This window comes from Vespa crabro, chromosome 8 (assembly GCF_910589235.1).
Source record: "Vespa crabro chromosome 8, iyVesCrab1.2, whole genome shotgun sequence".
Classification (NCBI taxonomy): Eukaryota; Metazoa; Arthropoda; class Insecta; order Hymenoptera; family Vespidae; genus Vespa; species Vespa crabro.
In genome coordinates this window covers 9616336-9632451 of record NC_060962.1, presented here as the reverse complement: position 1 = coordinate 9632451, position 16116 = coordinate 9616336, and the positions used below count along the sequence as shown (strand labels likewise).

The 16116-nt window shown below is 43.4% G+C and overlaps 1 protein-coding gene across 3 annotated transcripts in view; it reads right to left on the bottom strand.

The window, feature by feature from the left end:
• The window catches only part of LOC124425932 (nephrin-like), a 74889-nt gene that overhangs the window by 24472 nt on the left and 34301 nt on the right, over nucleotides 1-16116 (bottom strand). For 2 of the 3 annotated variants that reach the window (XM_046967020.1, XM_046967021.1), the window contains exons 2-3: nucleotides 5948-6080; nucleotides 4267-4475 (exon numbers count right to left, since the gene is read on the bottom strand). In XM_046967020.1, coding sequence (XP_046822976.1) covers nucleotides 4267-4475; nucleotides 5948-6080 — 342 coding nt within the window. The remainder of the gene's footprint in view (nucleotides 1-4266; nucleotides 4476-5947; nucleotides 6081-16116) is intronic. The other variant, XM_046967022.1, reaches the window with a different exon arrangement.

Below are 16116 nucleotides of genomic sequence, written 5' to 3'. Positions count from 1 at the left end.
TCGCGTGCACGTTACGGCTAATCGAAAGAACGTCCTTGTTCTCTTTCTAAACTCTACCTTCTACCTACTTCCTCGCAAAATGTGATCGAGATATTCGGCCATTTAAACAACCTACGTATCTAAGTACGTATCTAAGTACGTATCTAAGTACGTATCTAAGTACGTACGTAAGGACCTAGAGAGAGAGAGAGAGAATTCTGAGGCAGAGTGTACCACGAACAGCGTAATTATTTCCTTCCTCGAAAACTCAACGTGACGTCCTCGGATCTTCCCTAGCTTCGCGAACGAGGACCTTCTTCCGTGATTTCTAACAGGTGCGGCCTTTCTATTTACCGTCGGTAACGACGAGAGCGAACCGATTACGGAGCTACTTTCAAACAATTGAATTCAAGTACATTTTCAAGCGGCGTTTCAACTACGTCCGCTTCTCCAAACTACTTCGTACGTCCATCGACGATGCTCTTCCCGTTCTCGTTAGCAAAATCCTTTTTCCTTTTATTTCTCTAGAACGTGATTGCATTTATAACGGTAAAAGTACTTTTTAAATGCGAATTAACGGCAGAGCCGTTTCTCTCTTTTTCACATAAACCGAGTCGATCTTATCTAATACACTAAATCTTGGCCAATCATTTCCAATAGATCCCTCAAGATTCTAACTGCTGAGACAGTTCTTCTACGCGAGATTTCTTTAGCCGGGCACCTGTCGCTTTACAATTAACTTTTTCGATCTTCATTCGCAAGCACTTCATAGAAATGTCGACAAGTTGGAAAGCACGAACTCGATCGTATTCTAGCTCATATTTACTTCCATCTTCAACAGGAATGTACATTTCCATCGAGTGTTTCCAATTTTGCAAATGGCTCGACGTCTCTTCTATTATATATTTTCACAGTCAATTTCGCTCATCAAAGCGGATGATCGATAAAGAGAAAATGAAGGGAAGAGAGAGAGAGAGAGAGAGAGAGAGAGATGGCATAGCAAAGGAGAAAAATGAGGAGAATCGAGAGTCGCTCTGATTGTTCGAAAGAAAAAGAGCTCTCGTTTAATAAAGAGGAAAAAAAAAGAAGGAGCAAGGTCGTTCCCGTTGAATCCCTTCGTCGAACATGGTTTTACGTGTCGTTTTTTCGCTCTCCCTCTCTCTCTCTCTCTCTCTCTCGTCCCCCACTTTTTTCTTATTAACTTTCTACGAGGGAATTTCGACTCGATCGTCTTTCGCGTCTGCACCAGATGCATCATCCGGACGGAAGTGTACTTAAAAGTAAAATACTATTAAAAGTTCGAGGTCGAGAAGACGAGTGAGAGAAAATCCAGATCGATTACCTTTCGAGAGAACAATTCGAGCGAAAGGTTACCGCCTCTTTTCCTTACTTCTTCTTCTTTTCTCTCTATCGCGCGCGCGGCCCAACTCCCTCCCTCGGCAGCGTCCTAACTAACAGCCCTCATCCTAACGTCAACGGATAGCGCCAAAAGTTTGTTACGGAAAGGCGATTTCGTTGGCAACTTTGACGGGTGATCAAACGCATTTGATAACACGGGAAAAGAGGAATAGCTCAATTTCAAAGTCTATAATACGTAAAATTTCACAAATCCGTGGGACAGTTGATTGTGGAAAAGATGTGCGTTATATATTCAAGTTCGAGCATGATTTACGATTATAACGCGAGTCGTTCCCACGAAAGAGTTCTCGCGTTTCACAGAGAAAGGAGTTTGTAAAGCTTCTTGAAAATCGAAGAATCGATGTCTATCGTATATCGTGACGTGCCGCAAGAAGTACGCGGTGGCAAGCGTCGTTTTTCGAAGTAACGAACTTGATAAATTCTTTTCGATCCAATTTATGACTCTTCGTTCTTATTCTTCTCTTGAAACGTAAAAGACGGTTCTCAACGGTTCGCCTCCTCGATTCTTACTTTATTTCCTTTTATTTTTCGAACATTCTTCCCTCCTTATACCGTCGTTAGACCATATCCACTCCTTTCGCTCGTTTGCTTTCTATAATATATATTTACCCGTTATTAGTATCACCTTACGTCGATATACACTTTTATGATTGCAACTTTGGATGGGCCAACATGAATCAATCGTTGCATTATTAAATGGAGCCTTTAGCGAAGGAGCGATAGTTTATTCGAGCTCAAGCGCGAACATGATCGAATTAATATCGGATTACTCGAAAGTAGGCTATTCGATTTGATAACAAGTAACGTCGATTCCTCGCAGTAGATACATTTACTTATACCTCCTTTCGTTACTCCTTGCGATGGGCTTTGCCACAACAAAAGTACAAATATTTAATAAAAGAGATTATTGTGGTTGAAAAATGAGTGGAGAGAGAAAGAGAGTAGGGAAGCGTCTTGTCGGGTATTCGAAAACATCCTCTGGCGTGACATCGCTATCCGCTCGTACTCGTGGCCCTTCTTCTCCTTCCTTTCTTCTTTTTTTTTTTTTCTTTTTCTTTTTTTTCTCTTTGACACACAGACGGCTGTTGGCTTGCGAGAAGCGCGATTTAAATTCCTCGAGTGCTCTCTTTAACGCCGTTTCCTTTTTCGCTTTTAACGAAAGGTCGCTCTCTTCCGTTCGCGTTTATGCGCGTACGTGTTTCGAAAACGACACGCGCCTTGCGAACACGCGGGAGAGGGAGAGAGAGGGAGAGAGAAATGAAAGAAAAAGATAGAGAGAGACCGATGTGCAACTAGCAATTTTAGCAAAGTACGACGGAAGAGTAGGAGGGTACCGCGGAGAGCGGAGAAAGCACGTTAATTGGCGTTCATCTGGAAAAGGTTTACCAACGTTCGCGTTTACGAGGGCTTCTGTCCGGAGCATGCTCCGGGTGAGGTCGGGGATTGTTCGGTAGAAGGGGCTAATTATCCCGCGGGAAAAATTCCTCGGCACATGCCGAGGAGAAAAAGCAACGAGACCGGCATGGCACGCTCGGCCAGGGCATCTCCATAACTTCTGAACGGGATTGTTAATTGGATTCTTTTTTCCCTTCTCTCTCTCTCTCTCACACACACACACACACACACACTCTCCTGCCCCTCTCCATTGCGTTATAACAACCTCTTCCTTTTCCTTCCTATCCTCTTTCCCTTCTTATTTTCCTTTCTTTTGCCGGAGTAGTTCATCTCCCGCTCAACGTTCTCCGCCATTCTTTTACCTATGCGCGTGGCCCCGTTATAGATTTCGTTTCTTTACAACGTCTCGATCGCGAGAGAAATCCGAGAAACGTTTCAACGGATTAAGATACACGGAAGCAGTGTACGGGCTTCTCTCTTTTGTTTTTTTGTTTTTTTGTTATTTTTCCTTCAATTCAAGAGAGATTTACGTTTCGGATGCGAGATATCGACGCGACTCCGACCTCGATTGTCGATAAAAAAGATAATTCATCGATCGCTTATATTTCATGGCTTTCGCCTGGAAAAACGCAGTAGGCATGCGCTAGTAGGTGATGCGAACGCGTGAAGAAACGTGCGCGCACACGAGAGACGCGATAGATATTTTCTATTCGTATACCGAGGTAGGTTCTCGTATAACCGGATCCATGCGTGCATACATACGTTCAACAAATGTCAACTGCAGAACGTTGACTATAAATCGAGACCGTTGGCCTTTTGCCGTTTGCCGCGTCTACTGACGAGAGACGTATTGTTAGATTATAGTGGCTCGTGAGAGAGCGAGGACGACCGTTCACATATATCTAACGTGCAACATACTGTAACGTTGTAAGAAGGTAGGAGACATCCAGTGCGACTATACCGTGGAAAACCCTTTTGAAAACCCCTTTGCATCTTGGAAGGTCTCGCGCGCGACCTTTCCAATGCGGAAAAATGTCAAACGTTTCGGTTACGCTCTCGGAGTATGTATCTCAGACTGAAATCTCACACCAGACGAATAATATCCGTTTGGTACGAAGCCGAGTATTTCCCTGTTCCTGAGAGATTTCAAGGAAGAAAGAAGAAAGCCGGAAAAGGAGAGAGCTGTAGTAATACCGCGCGCGGCGTGCATAGGTGCAAAAAACAAAAAAAGCAAAAGAAGCAAAAAAAGCAAAAAAAGAAAAAAGAAGGCGACACCTTCGAAGGGGAAGAATACGAATTTTGAATAAAAACTCAAGAAAGATTTGCGAATATATCGTTGAAAGTGCATTCGATCGAAAAAGAGTGAATTCGATCGAAGCCACTTTCCGAGGCCTATGTTCCTCGTCGGTAGAAAAATATTCTTACGATTAAGGCAAATGAAAGAGATTTGTCAAAAGATCGTTTCGTTCTTACCTATCACCGTTAAATTGACTTTGGAGTTTCGCGTTTGGCCGATTTGGAAGTCGACCCGACACCGATAAATACCAGCGTCTTCCTCCCTTATGTGATCCACGCCCAGCTCGGCCGGTTTCTTGTCTGGCATGAAGTAAGCTCGACTCGAGAACACCGTGTCGTCCGACCATCTCTCGGCTATACCAAAGTCTCGATCTCTGGCGTCGACGCTGCGACAGAATCGCTTTATTATACCGATGAGTTTCGGCTCGTGACCAGCTGCCTCGAACGAACACACGCACACACACACACACACACGCACACACAATCTTCAATTCTCAAATTTGGAAGTTCCTTTCTTGCGTGCGAATGTGTCGGGGGAAAGGAAGAGCAGTGAGAAATAAATTTTGATAATTTCAACGGAGAATATTTAAGGATAATTTACTAAAGGATGGCACAACGCGGTGTGTGTGCGTGCGTGTGTATGAGGGAGAGTACCTATACCTATACGAGTATATATCTGTGTTAGCGACGTGCAAGCACGAAATCGTTTAATCGCGTAATCCATCGGGTAGTTTCTACATATACGAGTTTTAAAGCTTTTCCTAGAGCTTCAAATTGAAATTAATAAGGCGTGAAAATAGTATTCATTATCGAGAATTTTTGTTCGTTCGGGTGAAACCGTGTATTGGCGGATATAAAAATTTGAAAGAGATCGTCTCTTATAAAATTAGCAAGATTCATTTTTCTTTTTACGAGATAGAAAATGTTTTAATCTCGAAATAGACTCAAGTTTATATTTATTACTACATATCGTTATAGATTCTAGGAAAAGCTCGGCTTTCAAGGGGATTTTTGGACGTAACACCACCCGCTCCTAACGTAATTCGATGGTAACAGGTTTCCAGTCTTGGCATTATTCAGATAGGATCAATTAGGACCAATTACACTCACTGTTTGGTAGCGTGAGCCAAGTTTGCGATACCGATTACACTGCGGCATTCCATGACTATATATTTCGCATAGTTAACGTGCTTACTCGATCGCGGATGTTGTAAGAACTCGCTCTCTCGCGTTCTCTCCACCTTTGTATGTGTCTCTTTGCGCTTATATCATAAACTCTCCAACTATTTCCAAAAGTTGCTACTCCGAGCGACTCTAGTTATTTTTAGGTTCGCGATTATGAGTAGTTGGAAAACTCATTTCTCAATGCTTTGTACGGTGTAGAAGACACCATCTAGATAGTTTAGTTCGCCGAAAGACTTGGCGATACATGTGTGTGTGTGAGTATACATATATATATAAAGTGTGTATATATATATATATATATATAAAATGTATGTATATATATATATATACACACACACTTTATATATATAAAATGTATACATGGCGCACGCTTATGTAGGTATATAAATAGGTATGTATCCCCGATGCGAGACGAAAATCGAGTTCGAAGGCAATTTTCGGTTAAAAGCGACCACCAATCTCGCATTGTGTCGACGAGATGTATGTAGCCTGGTGCGGACCGATAGAGACAACGACCGACGCCAGTTTGTACATTCGTAGATGGATAGAAGGATAGATAGATAGGGTATGTATGTATGTGTGTATGTATTTGTGTAAGAGAGAATACAGTAAGGAGAGAATGCGCGTATTTGTATGTACATGTTGGTATATGTATACACTGATTGCATCTCACCTGTAAACCGATGTTCCAAGATCCTCGCGATACCAGAGCACAAGATGTACCGAATCTCCTTCGTGGGTAGTTGATATGTCGCAGGGAAGATAGGTGGGATCTCCGACCAGTGCCACGATGTGCGATATGGGTACTAAACAGAGAGAAACAAGGCCGGTTGATATGAAATTCAAAGTGGCGTTATACGCTTGCTGGAATGTTTATCGATGGAGGTAGGAGAGACTCGCGCGAGTCGAATGGCCTATTTTATCGTAAAGGCTCTCGCGCGAGTCGAGGACAAATATTAACCGGAACAAATGTATTAGCCATCCTCATACCCTTATACTTTCCCCGCGACCGTTTTATCATATCTCTGACTTTGGTCGATAATCAAGTATTTGCCGGACACCGAGTCAACGTAAATTATGTGATAAAATACGCGATAAAATACGCGATAAAAATACGATAAGCGCGTTCTCGTCCTTACGACGAGAGGCTCGTCGTAAATTTTTGACCAAATTCCCAGCGTTACTCAGAGGCCGGAGTTGAGAAAATATTGGTGAAATAGGAACGCGACGAAAGGCTACAACGATAAAAGTCTATTTTCTATACGTTGAGAAAAGGGATGTAGATTCGCGTTGACTTTCCATGAAAATTTATCCTGAAGCGCCTATAGAGAGAGAGAGAGAGAGGGGGGGGGGGACAAACGCAAGAGAGCCGCAGGTGCGATCGAGCTAAATCGACCGTTCGAGGGTTTGGCGAAAAATTTCTATATAAGACGTGTCTCGTTCTTCTCCTCCGACTACACCCCATTTGTCGACGATTTGTCGATGCCGACTCTGAACCGATCTACTGAAAGGATCGCGCCAAGAGAAAGCTACGTTATCGATACGATACCTTCCCTTTTCTGTCCAGCTGAGTCGTTTGACGTTTACATTGGTATTTTATAAAGGTATATACATCGTTTATACGTCATACCTTTGTGTCGTAATCGTCATATATATAGCGGGGCCGATCGTACGGATGCGGTACGGTGTTAGCAGTTGCCGATTGGTCGGCCTAATCAGCCACGAATCGGTCGAACCGAACGATCGAACCCGACCACGGGGAGAAATCGATAATATCAAAGGGGAATGGCATTCCTCGTTGCAGGAACATCGCTTTCGACGAACCGTCGCCCGTCCTCCTTCTGATTTAACTCATTAAGGGTATAAATTTAAGGGTAGGATCCCTATGGTTCGCCTCGTAGCCAATGTCCGCCGACTAACGATCGATAAAGATATATCGTTCAATTACCAAAATACGCTTATATGTATATATATATATATATATATATATATATATATATATATATATATATACACGCACGGACGTCTAATCTATGGACATAATATCATTATGTAGAATCGTCGATAGTATTACGTCGATCGATCCAAAATTAATAGAAATTTTTACAAATTTCTTCAAGGAAGAAACCTTTTCTACGATAGAAGAGATAGACGTGCCGCCCTTTGGATAATTTTCTTCCTTCGAATTAGTATTGGGGCTTGTTAACGCGCGTCCCAACAATTTTCAACGGTAATTAACGATCGTTTACTCGTTATAACGTACAGCATTGTCGGTACAGCCTCTCGCCGTCTAAATTGGGAAGAAGAGCGTACGGGAGGAGAAACGAGATCTCTGAGGCTCGTTAGAGGACGATTAGCTCGTAATATGTGCGAGAATGCTTTGTCATCTCTATATGTATATGAGCTAACGTTGGTATATTTTAAACGCGTCGGCGCGCGCCTCTGCATCGCGGCCTTGCATTAACGCGAAATACAATCGCTCCAAACGGACAAAACGATATTCTCTTTAGAGAACCTCTTTATAGCTCGCTTTAGCGCGAACGTTTAGACGTTTTTCCTATTTCTCTCCTACGTATATCGTGCAGGTTCAGAGAGAGGGTGGGTGGGTGGGTGGTTGTGGGAAAGGGAAATTATATCGGTTATTATTTAGTCAGTTAATTGCAGTTGACGTATCCGCAGAGAGTAACGGAGGAATAACGACAGACGGCAGACGACAGACGACGAATCGACGTATGTACAGGTTCCGCACTTATTGTAAGCGCAGACCGCAGTTTCGAATTAATAGGATTTCGTGCGGCTCACGTAGAATTTCACGTGTACCAATGGGAACGATCCAATTATTTACTTGCGATTGTTTCGCAAGCGATAACGAATAGACGTAGAAATAGGTAGGGGCCGACATTGAGGTCTAATTATCGAATCGGTAAGAGAGGGTAATAGGTGATGCCGCTTTCTATCTCCTCGTTCCTATATCGCCTCTCCTTTCCTTCTATCCCGACTAATTGCTCGCGATCTTCGACGACGTTCAAGTCGTTTTAATTCTCTCCAATGACTTTTCCCGCTCGTCGTATCCTCGTTCACGCCTTTTACACGACGAATATGAAAATTCGGTGAAAAGCCGTTCGTACCTTTTTTTATTCGGCCGAAATAAAGAGGGACGCGTTGGTAACACCTACTCGACGTGGTTATGGTCGGTTTTTCTAAGGTGAGATCGGCTTCGAACGAGCCGATCGATAGGGCGCATAAGGAATACAACCTTGTTGAGGTTGCCTTTTGTTCGAGAGGCTCGTGACCGAGAGCGAGAATTGGGGTGCTGGCAAAAGTCTTTTTTTTTTCTTTTTTTTTATATTTAACGGTAGAAAGAAGGGGGGTAGGAAAGGGGTTTGGTTGCCATTAGAAAATAGTATCGATGAAAATACACGCCCGTCGACGTAACGTCGTGCTTGTCCAAACTCGTCGCACGCGCAGTCGTACTCGCGAATAATTCCTGCAAACATTGTCGAGACTCTTATTCGATAATGTTCATCGAACATGCTCATTTTCCGTTACATCACGTTATTAACCACACCTTGTCATTAATTTCCCCCTACTCGCGTTAATTTGTCCAAATTATGTACTTCCTCGCGTCAATATTGCGACTCGCAAATTATTTGAATTGACTCGAAGGATTAATCGGCTCTCGTACATAAAGTGCATCTATACTTATAGATGGGGATGACTAGGCGTTATTTGTAAGCTTTTTTTTTTTTGTCGATCCATATTTCATCTTTTTCCTATTTCGGCCCATACTGTCTTATTCTCTTATTCTTTGGAAAAAGGAAAGATAAGAGAATAGGGCGTTATCTCGGTTCTTTGCGAATGGCCAAAGGTCGTTTATGTAATTAGCAATGGCAGAGAACGGGGCCGATACCGCGAGCGGCCCATTTAGCCGTTCTTTTTTTGCGCTTAATGAGATAGACGATCGATTTTGGGATAAGCCTTTATGCTTCTTCGTATAAAATAGATATAAATCGAAAGTACGTTTGTACGTTTAACGGTACGATTCAGCATCGATCATTCTTCTCGTTAAGACAATAAGTTTTTATCCAACGACGATTAAATAGCCGACGAATATGAAAAGGTGGGATGAAAAGGTACGATATGCGTACGTCTAGGCTCGCTAAACGCTATATCCGCGAGACGTTTAAACGGTGTTAAATGGAATCGAGATTATCGTCGGCGGTGTGAACATCGACGAAAGACGTCTTGGCAAATAGTATGAGCTTTAGCCGCTTCAAATATTGACGTTGGTTCTCGGTAATTCTCCTCGATCGCACTGTCACGAGCATGTGTCTATGTGTATATAATATGTATGCATCTACTACATGGACGCGTATTCGCGTCCGGTGCAGACACATTGTCGCAGCACCGTATTCTCGATGTATTCTCGACGTATTCGCGAACGGAAGCGAAGGCGGCCCACAATTCCATTTGTAGAATTTGCCAAGCCGGTCTTAGCCCAATTCAGACTTGCGTCTTGTGCTCATCGTCGATGGTAGCGGCCGAAGACGTTCCATTTCCATGGCAACATAGATAGCCTAGAATCGCAGCAACTTTGATCACAAGTCGGATGCCCTATAACAATGGCCATCTTCCCATTTGTATTCCGGAGCCAGAGGCATGCTCTCTCTCTCTCTCTCTCTCTCTCTCTCTCTCTCTCTCTCTCTCTTTCCCTTTATTCGGAGCTTCAACGTGTACGCTGGCAGCGCGCGCCATTGGTTTCGTTTCCACCATTTTCTTCGTCCTATTCTTTTGCCTTCCATTGCTATGGCGTTAAATGTACCAGCATGTAGTTTTGCTCGCTATTCAATTCGGGAAATCGCGAGGCACAATGTTCGCGCGAGCGTTAAAACTATGCCCTACGTTTACGAAACCTCTTCGATTCGTAGCAATAGATATTCGTATCGATAGATTGTATTCCTCGGACGACGTCACTTTCGTTTATTTCCAGGTGACACTCGAAGAGTCTTTTGCTCTCGTAAGCACACCCCAGGAACGGACGATATATAACGGTTACACTATAAGAAAATCCAAGGGTCTCTCTCGTAATTTCTCCTTTAGCATTGGGGCGTCGGTGATCTTTGAAAATCGTAGACCTTCGAGAAAAGATAATTTAAACGTTTTCTTCAAACTTATCCTCCTTTCGCGCCATATTATCATTATTATCTATTACCGACTAGCAAGAGCTATGGGGGAGAATTTTATTTATTTATTATATGTGGCCACGATTCTTATGGCTTTCGAACCTAAATATTTCTTAGTGAACGCACAAAGAAATAGCGTGCGTATGAAAGTTATCGTAGATCGAGTTTGGTGATCCGTTAGGAAATCCAATAAAGACGGATATTTTTCAGCCGTCGAGTATATAGGTAATTCCGACATTTGCTTGGCCTATTTCCGATAACGTTACGATCAAAAATACAGATCGTTTTTATAAAGTTTCGCGTCGATAGCTAGTCGGTAGTCCTCGTATTTGAACGAACTTACGGAAAGTAACTACGGATTTGGTAAAGAATCGGTCGGATTAACCAAAGTTCGCGTAACTCTCTTGATAGAGTCATCGATTCGACGCGACGGCAGGCCATCGATTTTCTAACGAGCGAATTCGATAGAAGGTCGATTCAGAGACCGGGCCGTGAAATACCGATCGTTCAACAAATTATCCTTGAAAAAATCAGGCCGAACCTTTTCGAAGTTGGCGAGATAATTGGATTTCTTCTCAATCTCTCGAATTTAAACACTTTGGCGTTCGAGGGGCTGTTGTTCCCTCTTACCTATCTTTATATGTTTCAGACCGAAAGGGATTCTTCTTCTGGCCCTTGTACGAAGGAACGCTTCACATTCTGTTCTGTTCGCGAGGGCGCAGACGACGCTTGCTTTTTCAAGTTCGAGCCCATTGACCGTATGAGAGAATCTCCTGGCACGTCCTTTGCTCGGACGTTATTTCGTTACTCGAAATGAGGCGTCTCCATCCAATTTAAAAGTCCGCATATGTGATCCCTCTCTCGTATCGCGTCACGTCGACGTGGACGAGTCGGCCGAGACGAGACAAAGTAGGAGCTTTAATTCGACACAAATGTAATTTCGGCGGGTCGACTCTGCTTCTCTCCGAGCGAATCTCTAAAATAACGTAGCTGGCACGGGTCACGTATCGCGATAAAAATCACGGTGGAGTTTCGCGAGGGGACTATCTTTTCCCTTACTTTTTCCCTCGTTGACGTCGTCGCGCCCTTCCGCTCTCTCTCTCTCTCTCTCCATTTCTTTTCCTTTTCCTTTCGGACTCTTCCTTTCAGACGTCTACGAGAGAAGGCAAAACCCATTAAGTTCTGCGTTTTCTCCGGCAAAAGGAGATAACGCGTCGGCGATTCTCCAGTCACGTCTCATCTCTACCCTTCCATCATTTCCACCCTTACCTACCTTTCCATCTTCTCTTTCTTCTCTTTTTCGTTCTTCCTTCGAATACTTGCATTCAATTTGCCGGTGACGCGCGAATAATAATTCCGTGGGTGGCGAGAAAGAACATCAGAGAGAGAGAGAGAGAGAGAGAGAGAGAGAGAGAGAGAGAGAGAGCGCGCGAATTCCACAGAGCACGAGATGCTCGCGTCGAATCACATTGGTGTCAGGTTGCCTGACGAGGGAGCGAGCGAGCGAGCGAGAGAGAGAGAGAGGGAGGGAGGGAGGGAGAGAGAGAGAGGAGGAAGGATGGCGAACGCGAATTAGAAGAATCGAGTGAAAAGGAAACACGATGAAAATAAATGAAACGTGGTTGGCCGAGCACGGAAACGACGGTCGGTCCAACCGTCGGTCGAACCGCCAACGCACGACAGGGTAAGCGGCTGCCTCGCAGGTGGATCGAAGGGGATAGCGCGGCTTACCGGGGAAGGTTTCGCTCGGGCCGATCGATGAGAACGACGACGTGTAGGTGGCAAGATTGCACGCTACCACCTATCTCTTTCATCTCCCTCTATCGCGTTCTCTCTCATCTTTCTCAGCCTTACATTTCACGAGAGTTTGATGTATTTGAGAGATATTAGTTTCCATTCGATTCACGAACGCTCTGAATATGAGATACATTTTTTTCTCCGCTTATACTCTGTAAACGAGAGAAACCAACAACTAGAGAGAGAGCGAGCGAGCTTACATTTTTTGGCGGTCAGAATTTTGCTGGTCGAGAGTAACATTCTCTCCTATTGGCTCACGACGTTCGTCGTAAAGAATTTTGCAGGATTTGTTTGAGAACAGCGAGAGAATCGGGGATTAGACCGTCTTGACTTATCTCGGTCTACGCAGCCGCTCGTTCTCTTTAACGATTATCCGATGATCTTTCCTGCGAGAGTTGCGTTCTTTCTTACTCGTCTTAATTGTCTTTATTTTTTTTCTCATTTTCTTTGTTTTTTCTCGGTCCGACAAAAACGCCCATTTCTCTTTCAGTCTTTTTACAATGGGAATTCATTAAAAGTTGTCCAGTAGCCTTATTACCGACTCGAACTTTATCAATGATATTTAATCATGGAACGTCGAAAATTTAAACGAGAAACATTTCATTATTTACAGTTGGAACAATCATATAACGCGTACTACTCGAACGAATAATTCGGAGATAGTTTGTTACGATGTTAAATGTCGGTTAGAGGATTTTAATGAATAAGGATGGAAAGACGTTTCTCCATCCTTATCCAACGACGTAATTGGTCTTGAATTTCTCTTATACAAACGTAACATTAATCGCTTTTCGAGGAGCTTACAGTTGCCCTATGTATACTTAGACTCCCGTAAGTGAAATTAGACGATCCAGCGTGTAATTGGAAAATGACTTATCTCTCGCGATAGCGCGAAATCTTTTCTCTTAAGTTTAGGAGAACGCTCGATAGGAATTACGAATAGCTACCTTCGAACCTTCGGTTTCGTTCGAACGACTACACGATTCGCCTACACGTATGCGACGCCTCGAGGAACGTAGAAGAACGTAGAGGCAGAAAATGGTTGGTCTCGATTGCGGCGCGCGCAAATCATGGACTCATCGAGACGCTCTTCTATTTTCCTTCATTCGTACCTATCCAAGTATACTACTCGGAGTACTTGTCTTTGGGTACGTAGATATACTTCTCGTAGATACGCGTAAGCTCTCCTTCGCGAGAGCGTTTTCCAAAATATCGATCTCTTTGCCAAATTCTTCGTCGCTTCTGACTCGAGCTTCCGAATTGATGGATTTTCTTTGGAATTTCTATTCACGAGACAATGCTTAATGGATGCGAACGCGGAGTACGCGTGGCTGCTCAAAGTAGCGAAACGCGCGACGTTAGGACGTGGGAATAATTCATCGAACGTATCGCGGAGAGTTCAACAGGTGCGATCGGCCCAAGAACATTCGCTACGACTGAACGAAATGTGGAAAAGCCGAGAGTCGAGCGAATACGCATACGAAGATAATGCCTCGAGGTCAGGGTATATTATATCTTGGAGGTGATGAAAAATGTGACGAAGAGTCAACGCGAACAACAGGTGCCGGGCAAGTCGAGACTATCGCTCCTTTTTCTTTTTCCTTTTTTTTCCTTCCCGTCGCGCTCTTAATCGGGATTCGACCATTTAGATAAGGGACTGTCGCCTGGTACGCCGGTGCGGCACGCGTGATAAACCTGCCAATGCTCGCGTTCGTCGCGTTATCAACAAGTGCGACGATAAACTTCTTCTGCCTAGATAAACGCGGACGGCAACGCTCGAGTCTTTATGCCGAATAAATTTGCTGCGGGTGCGCGAACAAAACGTATTTACTTCTTGCGGGAGAGAAGCTATTACCTTCTAGGGTACCTTCGATCGGATAAAGGACAAATTCTCCGCACGTCTTCGTTTTTCCATCGGTACTATCTATTAGGTATTAATTAATGTCAGATCGAGATTGAAGAATTATGGCGACATTGGCAATGTCTATGAATCTGTCGATAAGTCGATAGGACCAACAGGTGCGACGATAAAAATTCTCTCACGTAGAAACTCTCTCTTCTGACGGAGCGCGAGGAGAATATATTTGTTTAGCGTCGTTAACGCTTAGCGTTAACGATGGCGAATGGCGAAATGGGGCGAAAGAGTACGAGTAAGGGTTGGGCCCCGTGATGCGACCGATCGCGTCAAATTTCCTCCGGCTCAAAAATAATCCCTTTGCCTACGTATCCATGGCATCAACGAACGAAAGGACCAACAGGTGATACTTTAAGCGAGTCCGCTTGTACGTTCCCTCGAGGCTTTTCCGATCGCGTCACAATCGTACGAATTATTTAGGATCTTGGATTAATCGTAGCTTCGTTGAATAAGTGAATTTTTTACGATGTTGGGGATGCCTAAGAAATCTCTCTCTCTCTCTCTCTCTCTCTCTCTCTCTCTCTCCTTCTAGGAAAAGGAGATGGAAAAAACCGAAAAGGGAAAGGAAAGCTCGGTGTTCTTCGAAGTAACTCGTTAAAAAGTTTTTCTGCCAAAGTTTAAAGTCATCAAATTATCAGCTTGGAGTTGTACGATTACGAGGGACGGCAAATGAGATCATTTCAAAAGTTTTAGCGAAATGTCTCGGAACGCTTGTCTTCCCTTACTCGTATTTTCTCCGACGAGTGCGCGACGGCCATCGATCGTTAATTAACTTTCGCGCGTTTTTGCGTTTTCTTTTCGACCAAGACGTTTGCTTATCTTCTTTTTTTTAACGTCTCTACGAATACCGTATAAATCGAGCTAATTAATAACGACCAAGGTATCTTCTCTTCTATTTAAATTTTTATCCTCTTGGTCGCGGCCGAGAGGACGAACAGCGCGTAATTTAGTGATATAAGCGCGTATGCGAGAGATCCCGTCGACGTTCGGCAAATTTTCGGAATAACTATGTCGTAACGTGACGTGCCGTCGTCGGAAATACCAAGCACGCGGCAGTATATGCCAGGTTCGCTCGATCCTCGGCATATTCTCAGATTCGAAATAGGAATTCGAGATTTCTTATTAATTCTTCGCATTTCGAAATCTCTCTCTCTCTCTCTCTCTCTCTCTCTCTCTCTCTCTCTCTCTCTTTTCTTTCCTCCTTCTCTCTCGAAACTCGCCTTTATCAAGTTTTCTTCTCCCTTGTCGAGCATATATCGTTTATTTCATAAAATTACGAAACGAACGAATACATCTTTATTAATTATTATCAACGCGTGTTTCGAATCAACGAATCGTCATTTTCCTTCGTTGAGATTTTTTGAAATGGCAAACGTTAGCTTTTACTTTTTTACCTAACGCGATTTTATCAATCGCTTTAATTCCTTTCTCGAGTTTTCCGAAAAAATGTATATCTTCTTTTTTAAATACACATTTTCGCTTAATTTCACAATGAAATCGAGCTTATCTAAAACGTACTTGAAGAAGCTTTTCGGTATAAACTTGGTTAGAAACGAATACGAATGAATATGTAGCCGGGATGATACGGCAGTGACGCAATATATTTTCTCTTTTTTCGACGTTATAAACGTCACACAATCTACGAAACGAAACGTTCGAGTTTCTCTTAGAGACTCTAGGAAAGGAGAGGGACATTTGTTCTCCGATCAAGAAACTCTACTCTCTTTCTAACATTACGATATCGTTTAGGAGGTTTCCGCGATCGACCAAAGGTTTTTAACGATTTTTCTCTTCGTTTCTTTCGTAAGCACGCTAAATTATCGTAAAATCGCGTTACTTATAACACGTCAGATTTTCAAATTACTCTCGCGCATACACGAGATTTTCAAAGGGTCGCTTAGCGAGCAACCAACTTTCTAGTTTATCATCCGTTTCGGAAACATCGAG